This window comes from Apus apus, chromosome 20, assembly GCF_020740795.1.
Source record: "Apus apus isolate bApuApu2 chromosome 20, bApuApu2.pri.cur, whole genome shotgun sequence".
Lineage (NCBI taxonomy): Eukaryota > Metazoa > Chordata > Aves > Apodiformes > Apodidae > Apus > Apus apus.
In genome coordinates, this window is record NC_067301.1 from 182,591 (window position 1) to 195,514 (window position 12,924).

Below are 12,924 nucleotides of genomic sequence, written 5' to 3' on the forward strand. Positions count from 1 at the left end.
TCACAATCCCAGCAGCCATGGGGTTTTGTTCATGTCCTACACTTGGACCTTGAGCAAAGCTCTCCTTCACAGAAGGCTGGAGCGGATGATTTAACTGATGAGCAGGGAAACATCTGAGAAGTAGGCACCATGCTTAGCTGGAATCTATCCCCTGGAATGGGTTTCCCCAACATGAAAATTATTACTTAAAGGCAACAATAACTGGATTCTTTTTTTTTTCCTAGAAAATATTTTAAGTTCTACCACAGAAAGACAGCAAGTTTTGTCTCTCATAAGCTGGTCCATAAAATCTCCACCTCTCCTTCTTTACCAATCCTGGTGTCATGTAACCCAAACAAATCCATATAAATTAGCAAAATCAATTTGAAAAGAGGTTTTCAAACTGAAACATGGAGGCAAATGCTACAGTCATTTATCTGCACAGGCAGACTGCTCAAGCACAGTGTCAGTGCACAGAATCCATCAAATCTGTGTCTCTGGGTGCATGTTTGCGTGCATTCCTGCAGCATATATGGATGTGTCAGCTTGTGCACATCTGAAGAGCCTGAAATACTGTCCTGATGTGCATGCACGCCAGCAGTGTATGCACCTAGGTTGCTATCAAAATGCAAAGCAGCAAAGAATCATTTGCTGTAATAGACTTATTTTGGCAGAACAGCAGCTAATACATTTTGTGATAGTTCACAGCTTCTTTCTTCCAGATAAGCAGAGAACTCCCTGACTTCCTGATCAATCCCACATCACTTGCCATTCAAGGCATAACCTGCAAATGCTCCCAAACTTCAAGAATCTGCTTCTGGCTAATGTCTCATACACTGTTTCACACAAAGCTTGAAAGCACAACAACTATTTCACCTCCAATCCTGACAATCAGCCTGTCAACTGCACCTAGAGCAGAATCCCCACCAGCACCTGCAGAGTGTGGCCTCAGGGGTGGCTTCCCCAGCTCTGCTCCAGTCCATGGTGCTGTGCACTGACTGGGGGCCTGGACGCTGCACTTGCTTCTCATTACAGTCCCCTCTACGAGTGCACTGACCATGCCACACAGACTAGTTCTAGTTCATCTTGAGACTGCAGCAGGCATCTGCTCTCTAAGCATGGAATCCTAGCCCTGAATGGAGAGGCACTGTAGCACAATTGCTTTATTCTTCTATGTTCAAGTCATACGTTGCACATTCCTTTCCACTTTGAATCCAACTAGCCCACTTTGGTGTGCACACTTTAAGTTTATTTTTCCTATTTACAAAAGAAAGGTCTTAAAACATAACCCCTCCTGCCTGACATGCAGTGCTACTCGAGGAGAGGGCAGCACAGCTCGCAGCCTGCAGAGCCAGGGCTGTCCTGTGAGCAGCTGCAGGTCTGGACATTGCCTGCTGGGGAGGGAAGGTGAGCTCCACAGCCAACCTCAGCCAGCTCTGCTCTGCAGCCCGCTGCTCAAGTGGCTGCTAAACAAAATGTCATCATTTGTCTGCAGCACCCATTACTGTCCCATGGATATGGTAACTGATCCCAAGATTACGGATGGATAAACTTGCTAGTATTTTTTCATATAGAAGTAGACACTTACTTATGTCCTTACAACAGAGGAAGGTCGACTCATCTAATCAGAATTATCTTTTTTTCAAATTACTTGCAGTGAATTATATTTTTCAGAAACAAATTATATTTTTTCTTCAAGAGGCTTTTGAAACCAGACACCCAACTGTAGATCAAAAACTACCAGCCTGAGTTATACACAAAGAATCAAATTAGTAAAAACATGTCACCCAGACTAACACTGGGAGAATAAAAGCTATTTTTATACAGTTCTTGAAATAAGCTTCTTCGGTTGTAAAGCACATTACCATGTGTGCCACGGTCTGGAGCTATAGTTTTCCAGATAAAGAGCTTCCCAGTCCTGGTCTCTGCAATCAGGAGTAATGATTTTCGTCCTCCATCATGGCAAGATCCATGAAAGCAGCACTTGAACAGTTAAAGCACATCTGGGCCTTTGTCCTAATTTCACCTAGTTCTTCCTTCATTTGTCATTAGTAAAGAACCCAAAGAGTTACTTGTAAAAAACTGAGGATATGAAACAGAAAATGGTAGCACAAAAGTCACAGTTTGGCAAGAAATGTCATTAGCTGTTGCTTCTTTGTTAGGCTCAACAATTAAAAAAATAATTATGCCTCCAGCAGGCATAAGCATGATTCAGATTCTCAGTCCTAAGTTATAATAATTATTTCTGCAATTCAAAGACAGTAAAACTCCATTACCAACAGTTTTATTTTCTGAACACTACGTGGAATCAGGACTCCAGGTGATCCCTCTCTCTGCCTCTTCCTCCCCTTGTTGAAGGGAGCAGTAATAAGCACACAAACGGTGTTATTTCCAACTGCAGTTTTTGACAAAAACCCTGCTGTCCCAGCCTCTCAAATGCAAGATGGTACTGAGCCATCCTGCTGCCCACTCGAGCAAGTGGCTGAAAGCCACAACAGCCCCTGCTTGCACAGGGACTGTGCCCTGCCACTGCAACGTATTCCCACCTCACTGTTGGGCAGCAAACCAGCCTGCAGCTGCAGCTGAGCACAAAGGTGAGTGGACTTTCTTCACGCCGAGAATGAGACTCCTGACAGAAGCTCACATGGCACTTCCTACAACACAACTATCGCATCTGCATTTCATTTCAGGTTTTCTGTTTTCCTTCCCACTACATAGATTAAACAGCTGAGAGAAGCATTTGTCAAAAAGCTGGGCCTAGTAAGCTAACAAGGCACGTAACTTACCGAAGACCAACTTCTAGAAGATGACCATTCGTGTTTAACCACCTTAGGGAGTAAAAAACAATGCGAAGAGCTCTTCTGCTTCTCTCTGGCTGAGGCAGAAACAAATACTCATCTAAAGTAGGCTGCATCTGTGCTGCCAGCTTCCTATGATCTAGCCTGAACACTGCCACGGTCCCATGACAAAGGACATTGTTACTTATGGTGTGTGAGAGCAGACCTCATTGAGTTGCAGAATCTACTAACAGACATTTTGGATACTGAAAAAATACCCCACCGACAATGCCGCCTAAGCATGCCCATGATGAAGATACATGTCCTTTTTCACACAGTCATGCATTGGTAACATCTACTGCAGAGCTCTGTCCTCTTACAAAAGCAGCAGTGTTAGTCATTGCAGTCGGGTTAGTTTATAAAGGATTCTGTTTTATATAATTAATGGAGGTGAAACTTACTGGTGCATCTCGGCTGCAGCCCCATGCAAGCAAGCAGAAAGCAAAAAAATTTAAAATGGAAGAGAGGAACTGGCTAGCAGGCAGCTACACTCACCCTTTTGTACAGCCTATGGTCCACCAGTGGGCTTCAGATTGCAAAACAATACCAAACAGCTATTAGCACACACATGGCAATCACCATACCTTACCTAGAGCTTCAGGGAGGAGGAGACAACACTTCTGCTTGCCTGGAGAGAAAGAACCCTTCCCACTCTGGCCTACTGGACTCCTCCTCTTTACCAGGGAAGAGCAGTCCCGTGTGTAGGTGTTTTAGGGCAGGAAGTAATAAGCAAGTAAAATAAACCCTCTACTGTCATCCTGGTGGCATTTCTAGCTGCACCCTGCCTTCCCTCACATCAATTGTCTTTTCTCTCTCATTCCAAATGCTACTCCACAAACACCACTGCAGATCATAACCACGGCCTAGCAATGGTGTAGATACTTCTCAGAAGAGTAAAATCATCCCAAGAATTGGACAAAGAATAGGAAATAGGTTACCTTACCAGTGAAAGCTGACTGCATATATGGAAACAGCTCAGCAAACCCAAACCCACTTCAGAGCTCTCCAACTTCCTTGCAGCTCTAGGTGTGTCATATCTGGAGATCACTAAGTAGGTGGAGTCTTCCCAAAAAACATTAAATATGCCAAGCCTTGGCTCTGCCTCACACAGGACAGTGTGACAAGAGACAGCCAACTCACAGAAGGTGTAGTGGCAAGTTTTAGAATGAAAGTCAAGTGCAACGGACACCACAGAAAGAGGGGAGAAGCTCTCCTGGGAGGCCAGGAAGTTTCTGTTTCTCATTCTCAACAAACAATACTTCAGTGATAACTCATGCTGATACCATGTTATGACTGATGCATGTTTTTCACCAGATTTTTGAGAATATGACAATCAATGGATAAATACATATTACTTTTTTTCAAAGTCAAAAGGAAAGAATACATGTCTGACTGTCAGAATGACTGCTGATGAATGACCACTTCTGTCTCCATGACACCTGATAGTATTCAGCTACTAGAGCTCAAATATCTTCTCTAAGATCATAGTTGACCAAAACTTACATTTCTTCTCAGATTTTCATCAACGTCTACATATCCATTACTGAGAGAGCTCCAACTGCGAAACCTCTCTCATTAACTCTCTCAAAACATCTGAAACACTGTCTGATCAGGAAACAATCCTAAGTTCAAGAGATCAGAAAACACAAGATCAACATGGCTGTGCACCTTGGATCCTCAAGCTGACAGGAATCATGTTTGCACTACTGAGCCCCTGTGCCAAAAAGCTAATAAGCAAAATAAGACAAGGAAGACCACTGAAGCTGTTCTAAATGCTAGCAGAGAAAGAGTTATCATACTTTGCTTGAAGTAGACTTTGATCAATTTAAAAATAGGAAAAAAAACAACCCCCATGGTTGCCAGGGGAAAGCTTGATTAAATCTTGGCTAAAGACTACAGAATTAGCTCTTAATAACAATAATTTATTGGCCCAGCAACAGAATCTGCTTGTGCACACAAGCCTAAACAGTTTCATTTTTTTAAGGTTGAATTTCTGAACCTAAGGAATTTCCTGCCTTTTCACTTAGCTCACAATCATTACAAGACCGCAAGTGGCTTTTACAGCCTCCTCCCCCACCTCTATCAGCTGACAGAAATCTGCTACAAGATCCTGTTTCTTTGATGTTCCTGTGCATGCTCTTTTTTCTCTCTCTCAGATTTTCCAAAAATATCTGTCATTTCCATTCCTTGTACTGACAAGGTACTGTGGTTTAACAAGTGGCTCCCCACTGCCATTTTTATGCTACAGAGCATTAATTAACATTTGATGTTAGTTGCTATGGCTTGACCCTAAATGTTCAGGAGCTTGGATGGCTGAAATACTTCTTTATGGAGCCTGCTGTGATGGGATTTGAACAAGCAGGGCTCCTGAATCAGTGTGTGGGGCTGTTAGCCCAAGTACTGGTCACAGCCTCAGCTGTACCCTGCATAAGCATCACACAGGATGCACAGCAGACTGAAATGAGATAAATAGGAGCTATATATTGAGGTGGTTTTAAACTTAACCTAACCACCTAAGTTTAATTACTCTATCCTTAGAAAGAGGTAAGCAAAAAGTCAAGCAGTGAGGAATAAATAAAATTGTTAAGACAAAGAAAAATCAGAGAGATTGAAGAGCAGATGAGAAGGAAGCAGATCCCTCCCCTTCCACCTGCTACCCCCATGTACATGCACCATGGGCCGGGCAGCTCAGGCAGGGGCTGCAGAGCCAAGCGTGGAGGGAACGGCTGCGGGAGGTCACGTCAGGACACGCTGCACTGGGGGAAGCACATGGACCTCCCAGTGTGGGGGCCAGGGAGCAACGGGTCAGTCTGAGTCAGGTGAGATGCTGAAGCAAGGGAAGCTCTATTTTAGTAAGTAGATCTGTACAATTTCAAGTATTATTCTTTTCCTTTGCAGCAGTTTATGTAAGTGAAAGACTTAAATCTGTTTGTCTTCCAAATCCTGTGTGATAATAAAGAGCCTGCTTTGTCTGCTGCTCTTCACTGAGCACAACCAAGCACACGGAGCAGATCTACCCAGCAGGCTCCTGCCCCGGAGATACTGCTGCTGTGAGATCCCAGGATCACAGATGTAGCAGATAGTGCACAGAGCACAAAGTGTTCTGGAAAACTTCTCTCCTCCCATCTGCTTGCTGGAGCTGTTTTGGCAAGGAGGAGGTGTGTGTGGAAAGAGGCCCCAACTTGTCACATTTCTGTAGGCTGGTAAAGTCATGTATTTTCCAAGCAGATTCTAAATGCTGGTTTTGTCATTTTGGTAAGTTTAGCTTTTATTTTTAGTATTTGCCAATGCCAGAATGCTTCTGGATAAATTTTGTGTCAATTATTACTATTAGTTACACAAACACAATTTTAAACCCTTATGGTTGCTTGGAGGATGTACCTGACCACAGATACGTGATCATTCTTATTTCAGAAGGAAAAGGCAGTTTTGGAACAGAGTTAACATCTTCAGTGGAAATAAGTTACTTTTTTCTTTGTTGCAACCTAGCCAAGAACCATTCAAATTCCCAAGTAATCACAACTAGTAACAAAGTGCCTATGGACACAGACAGGACTGCACTGTGGCAGAAATTAAAGCACTGCACAGTGTGACACAAGCCAGAGAACCTACTGACACCGGATCCCCTGCTGCTTTTTCTTTGCTGTCTATAATCACCCAAGACCTAAACCCATCTCCCAGAGATGCAAGGCAGCAGGGACCACACTGCAATAGAGAGAGGAGACTGGCTACAGCCAAAGGGAAGGGACTTGCCTGCAGACTTCAGTGATGGAAACAAGTAGGGTTTCACTTTACAAAGGAGACAGGAGACGCTGAGAACAAGGAAGGCCATGAGCTGAAGGCAAGAAAAAGTGCTGGATTCATGGGCAATTTAAATTCTGGATAGGTTATGTTACTTGACAGCTGGAGACTTAACTGAGTATGGTTGAAGCATGTGGCCCATCCTGGACATCAGTGGGAAACCCAGTGATACAGCTAATGGTGAGGGATCCTCTGGGCTTGTGTGTAAGGGTCGGCTGCAAGAGCCTCTGGCAGGTTGATTCCAGAGCCTTCATAGATGGAAATGGGCACTTTTCTTCCCCAGGGACTGCCTAGATCTCAAGCAGATTTGAGAGGATACAGAAGTTCTGAGCCTGTGCCTACTTCAGCAGGACATAGTGACCAACAAACACAAGAAAACAAACTTTTTGGTGTCTTCCCCATGCCCTGTTGAGAGCAAGAAGCCACTTGTGCTTCTTCATGAACAACTGTGGCTGTTTAAAAGTGAATTTGGGATTGGTCTGGACACTATAAAGCCCTCTTTCTTGTCCACACGTTACTTCCCACTTAATCTGCAGACAAGATATCCTTCCACAACACAAGCCACACTGACCTCCTGCAAACTGCAGCTCTGAAATCCTACAAAATGGACTGAGTACATTTGTACAATCAAGTTTTTCAGATGTCTCCCTGCCTCTCAGAACTCTCCTCATTCAAAAATCACTGGGCTGAACTAGAGATGCTTCAGAAGGCATCAGGTCTGATCATTTTCTGAGTGGATGAAATGCACGTGCAGTGAGAATGGAGGGAGCAGAGTCAGAAACATCTGAATTCACTTTTATCTCAGCAAAGTTCCAGTTTGCAACCTGACCATATATGTGATCCTTTCCTTGGAAAATCAAAATAAATGCCCTGCATGTAGCAGAGCCCTGGTATGGCAGTGCCAGTTGACTCAGGTGAGCGCTTCAGCAATCCTGTGCAGGTTCCCACATCTGCAGGAGATGATTCAGCTTTGTGTCTGTATTGCCAGCTTTCTGAGGTGTGTGTGGAGTGGCTGATGGGAACTAACTTGTCTGCTGCTCTGTTGGCACATTCCCTCTATCCACATTAAAAAGAACCAGTATTTGATCAAAGTATACCAAATAATCCTATGACCAAACTGAAGGCATTTCCAGTGTACACCAGATGCTGTCATATTTTGCACTTTCCCACATATCATAAATGCTTATGCAGCATTTACAAGCTGTAGCTCTGATTCAATAAGCTTTTTAAGTCATGTGCCTTAGTTTGCTCTAAGTTTCCTTATTCTGCATGTGCCTAACACAACCTGGACTGCTTTACTACATCAGCAATGGAACTGGAACATGATTACCTTTGAGCAACAGTTCTAAGCTAGAAGTTTCATTTTTGTCAGTATATTTTGGAAGCAGCAGGGCTTTGTTATTTGATTAAAATATATGTAGTGAGCTGGTTCTATTATCCTTTACATTGCACACATTGCAGACACACTAGAATATCGCTGGTTGCTCTAGTGAGGGGCAGGGATCAGAAAGCAGTGTCATACCTGTGGCGGCAGCGTCGTAAAAAACGCATAATCTTGCGAGCAGCTTGATCCTGCTTCTTGGTAAGCAGACTGCTTCTAAACACAAAAAAACACAACACTGAAATGTAAGCAAAACCAGGAAAAACAATACTAAAAGCAAGAACAGTCATCTTATCAACCACTGCCCTTTTCCCACCGACCTTTTAAAATTACAGCACAGCCCCGATGAGTGTAAAAACAATACATAAAGATTCTGGTAGCATCCAACACCTCGAAAACTCACCTGAGTTTCTGCTGTACAATGGTGGCTGCCCGGCGGTTTTGCCTCCTCTTCCCACACTCTTTGTAGCTGCGATAGTACTGCTGGATCAGCATCGCAGCTCGTCGGCTCTGCTGGAATTTCTTCTGCTCATAATAACTTCGGAATTTGCTCTGGATAAGAATGGCAGCTTGCGTCATCTTTTTATAAAGTGCATACTACAAGAGAAACAAAAAAGAAGCTGAGACATTCCAACAAAACCAGCAGGTTCCCACAGTGAAAGACTCACGTGCCACTAAGACACAATGAGAAATAGATGAGTGTCTACGGCTGACTGGGAACTGTGTGAGAAAAGGGTGGCAGCCAAATGGAGCCACTTGAGGTCACATATAGAACCTCCTCTGCATCAAGGAGACTACACTTAGAGTCACTGTTTGTTTCCATTGCACACAGGTACCTCATTACAAAGCACAGGATGCTCATTTCTATGCAATAATTGATTGTAAAGACTCATCACAACAGCAAAATATGCCCAACTAAGTGACTATAAGGATAAAGCAGCATGAATGACTTCCAAAATGCTAATAAATTAACTAAAATTAAAATACGCTCTTTTGTGTCTTCTTTTAAAAATATCTCTTAAAAAAATTACTTATAAAACCAAATTTGCTGTTCACAAGCATATTCCACTTTCCTAAGACAATTAACTTTTAAACAGATCATTTGTTGTTTCTGTGCTATGACACAATACTACAGAAGTTTTGATTACTCATATACCCACTTACATCCAAGCACTTAAAATAGAGTAACACACAATTGTAATTAAAAAAAAAACACCACACAAAAACCACAGCAGTTATTAAGCAAGTCTAACACTGAGCCTGTCTTAGACAAAACTAAATTTCATTAGAATTCTGTAACAAGCATCCACTGGACTTTCGAATTTGCATGAGCAGTCACACACATGCAAAATTCCTTCTAGCACTGAATTATTTCTAGCCCCAAATAAAGCAGGCACAAAGAAAATCTGTATTCTACATCCTTTTTAAAGCACACGAGTAAGTGGCTGTTTAACAGAAAGCATATGCATTCATGCATATATCTAAGAGTCCTTTTTAAGGTAGAGATGTAGAATAACGTATAGAAGTTGCACGCATACCTCAGAACTAACACTGCAACAGGAGTTTTCAGTGATCTTAATCTGAAAGTTTTAACACATTCAAAACTTACGCGTCTGTTTTTCCTGGATATTTTATCAACTATGACTTCTGCTCGCTTTCTCAGACAGATGAGACACAGAAATAGCAGCCACTGCCCTGTACAGAGTAATGTCCTAACACATACTAATGAAGTTTTCCTGTCTATTGGGAAGAAAACCCAAAAAGAAAACACACATCCCCATCTGCAACATCACCCCAAAGCAAAAAACCCTCCAATACCATCACAGACCACCATTTACCAAATTTCACTTTTTGGAATTGAAGCAGTCATTAGATGCAGTTATATTTTGCCATTATTAATTGTCTTTTTTTTTTTTTCCTTTTAAAATTTTGTTATGAAATGGATCATATTCTGGTTTTAAATTACCTATTTTAAGTAAGTCCACTCACAGGCTGGTCATGGCTTTCTTTCCCATTTCTAGCCCAGATGGGACTTCTGTGGCTGAGTTACAAACCCCTGAACAGAAGGTTCCAAACACAAGTTGGTGAGGTGAGCTCTGACTGCTGAGACCCGGCCGCACACCTGTGCTGAGCCCAGCAGTACAGTCATAACAGAGGAACAAGGCATGTGGAAGAAAAAACTCCAGTCACTGGACAGACTAGACCCCTGATATGTTTGCATTCAACTCCTAAGACCCATTAAGCTGACAAGCTGCTCCCTCTCCTCCTCTTTTCCTCTCCATCTGGAAGGAGACAAGCGGAGCAGTCACCTAACTCGCAGGTGGTCAGATCCAGCTGGTACTGCAGCCCCAGAAAGCTTGGCTCACTTGTGCTGACAGAACTTTGACTGGTACAAAACCATGGCACATTCCCCTGGGGACATGTCTTCTTCAGGAAGAGCATGCCTTGCCTCACAGGTAGCTCTGAGGGAAGCTCAGCTGATTCTAGTACTCGATGAGAGCAAGATGTTGCACAGCTGGGAAATCTTTACAGTAGGAAATTATTGGCAATCATGCCTCCAGTACGAGCGGCAACACACAGGAGATGGTGGTCTTGGGAATTTAGGGCACAGGTATTTCAGAGATGAATGTTCAAAAGCAAAACACAGAGGACACTGGCTGTATGGGTGGGATAAATGTTCCCTTGTGCCCCCTGCATGCCAAGGCAAAGATCACCAAGTGATGGCTAATCAGCAGCAACAAAGGAAAGCTTGTCCTCCAGAAAGTGGCTTCAAAACCTTTTCCACAACTCAGCCTGTCACTGCTTATACGAGTACCCGTAGAAGCAGGAGACCAGCTCTTGCTAGTGTACTACTGTGTCGACACACTGCAGCCCCTATCTCCCAAAAGGTTTGTCACTGATTTCTCAACCACAGGTATTTATTAGTGGATACTATTAAATCATTTCTCTAAATGCCAGGCTCTCCAGGTTTATATTGAATGTGAGTTAGTGACTCATGTGGAATTGTTTCCAAAATAGTGTTTGTATTCGTATTACCTTCAAGGCTATCCAAGTAAGCTTAGGGAGAAACAGAAAAATACATAGTTAATGTTAGTTCTGCAAATAAAGAAGGAAAAAAAACAAAACAAAACAGAAACAAAACCAAACTATCTTCTTTCAAAAAAAGTGATTCCAGGATCCAAGACAAAGAATGTTTTGAAAGGAATTAACCTTTCCTATCACAGGAAATATTACTCCAGAATGACAGCCACGTGACAGGTTGAATGTGAATCATGATGCTGTCACCTAACACTAGAAAGGCTTCCCAAATAAATGTTTTTGAAGGTTATAAAAGAGCACAGGAATCTTGCCTTTCACTTTATGTCACTGGCTGCCAGGCATCAGGCAGCTTGAGTGTACCAGGGTACAGTGAAAAGAGGAACATGGGTACTAGGGCCCAGAACAAACAAATCAAAACATAAAAAACACAAAAAAAACCCCCAAACAAACAAAAAACCCACACAAAAAAACCCCAAAAAAACCCAAAATCCAAGAACCAGAAAGGAGAAAGAAAAATTATCTTCTTTTTCTGGGGTTGAGAACTCAGCCTAAAAACATGTCTCCAACTAGAATCTGGAGAACACTCTCAGTCCTGGAACAACTTGTATCAAGCTAAAACATGTGACTTCCCAAAGTTTAGTATGTGCAAAATAAAACAATGTATTTTTCATCTTTGCCTTTACCAAAGGTAAAACCAACTTCAATTTCATAATGAAATTTGGCAAGCAACTAGTCAGAGAATAGTCTCACCAGTCTATAGCATTCATAAAGGCCAATATGGAACACATAATTGCTCTCTCTCTCATAGCAAAAATGCAGGTTATCATCACAAACAAGATTTTTCCAAGGGCTCCCTCAAAAACTAAGATTCAGGACATGAATTTTCTTCCCTTTTCAGTTTTGCCTGAGCAGGGTATTTCATTACTGCATGCTGAAAACCATACAAAAGGAACAGTGGGATATGGATAATTCCCATTACAAAAGGCTGGGTTCATGGCACTTACGCACTTAATAAGATTTCATTTCCTCCATTACCTGTTTGTATTTTCGGTAGCAACGCTGAATAACTGCAGCAGCCACCTCTTGCTGTTCCCGGAGAGGACGACCCTATGTGGGGAAGGAAAGGAACAATAAGTATACGGAGAGCCCCAAAAAACAGGACAGATGAGGTTAAGTGTCTCACAGCAGCTCACAGGATGCTGACTTCTAAGTTTCTCCCATCAGTGCTACCCACCCTGATTCAGGTCTAGGCTCTTCCTGGAGATATCTCTACTGTCAATTAATGTAAGGGACAAACCATCAAAACTGATCTTGACACCAAGCAGGCAACTAACCAGAACCTCTGGGGTGTATTTTGAGGATATGCTTTGTGAGTTCTGTTCCAGCACAGAATACATGCTATGGCATGCTCTCTCCAGTACAGTAGTTGCTGGGTAAACATCAACAAGTAAATGCTAGAAGCATTTAAAAGTTATGACAGAAACAGTATTTTTGTCCCAGGAGTGGGTATTACCCACAGTTTGTTTTGTAACAAATTATACTCTTTCAATTCTAACAGAAAGGCATTGGACATTTTGGCCACGTACCTTATACTTCCTGAACACTGTCTGGACGAGTTTGGCAGCTTCATAGAGTTCTCTCTGCTCATGATCAGACAGAGTTAACTGTGCAAACTCATTTTCTACCTTCTCGCTGGTGGATGCACTCAGAAATTCAGACCAGTCTGCTGCCGAGGGAAGGCTGGGTTTCTCAAAAGCTATTTCGCTGATAGGTGAGCCTGCAGGGCTCAAGCTGGTGTTTGAAGAAGGGGTCAAGGGTTCACTATACAGACTTCTGAAACACCAATCACAGTAGGAATTATTGGCTCACAAAGCACCTGAGTTGGCA

General features: G+C 42.7%; 1 protein-coding gene across 9 annotated transcripts in view; it reads right to left on the minus strand.

Annotated features, from left to right (window-relative positions):
• Window positions 1-12,924, minus strand: part of CAMTA1 (calmodulin binding transcription activator 1) — a 256,449-nt gene that overhangs the window by 9,443 nt on the left and 234,082 nt on the right. For 7 of the 9 annotated variants that reach the window (XM_051637659.1, XM_051637661.1, XM_051637663.1 and 4 more), the window contains 6 exons: window positions 12,624-12,870; window positions 12,073-12,144; window positions 11,035-11,055; window positions 8,402-8,595; window positions 8,140-8,214; window positions 3,312-3,342 (listed from right to left, as the gene is read on the minus strand). In XM_051637659.1, coding sequence (XP_051493619.1) covers window positions 3,312-3,342; window positions 8,140-8,214; window positions 8,402-8,595; window positions 11,035-11,055; window positions 12,073-12,144; window positions 12,624-12,870 — 640 coding nt within the window. The remainder of the gene's footprint in view (window positions 1-3,311; window positions 3,343-8,139; window positions 8,215-8,401; window positions 8,596-11,034; window positions 11,056-12,072; window positions 12,145-12,623; window positions 12,871-12,924) is intronic. The other 2 variants (XM_051637665.1, XM_051637662.1) reach the window with 1 other exon arrangement.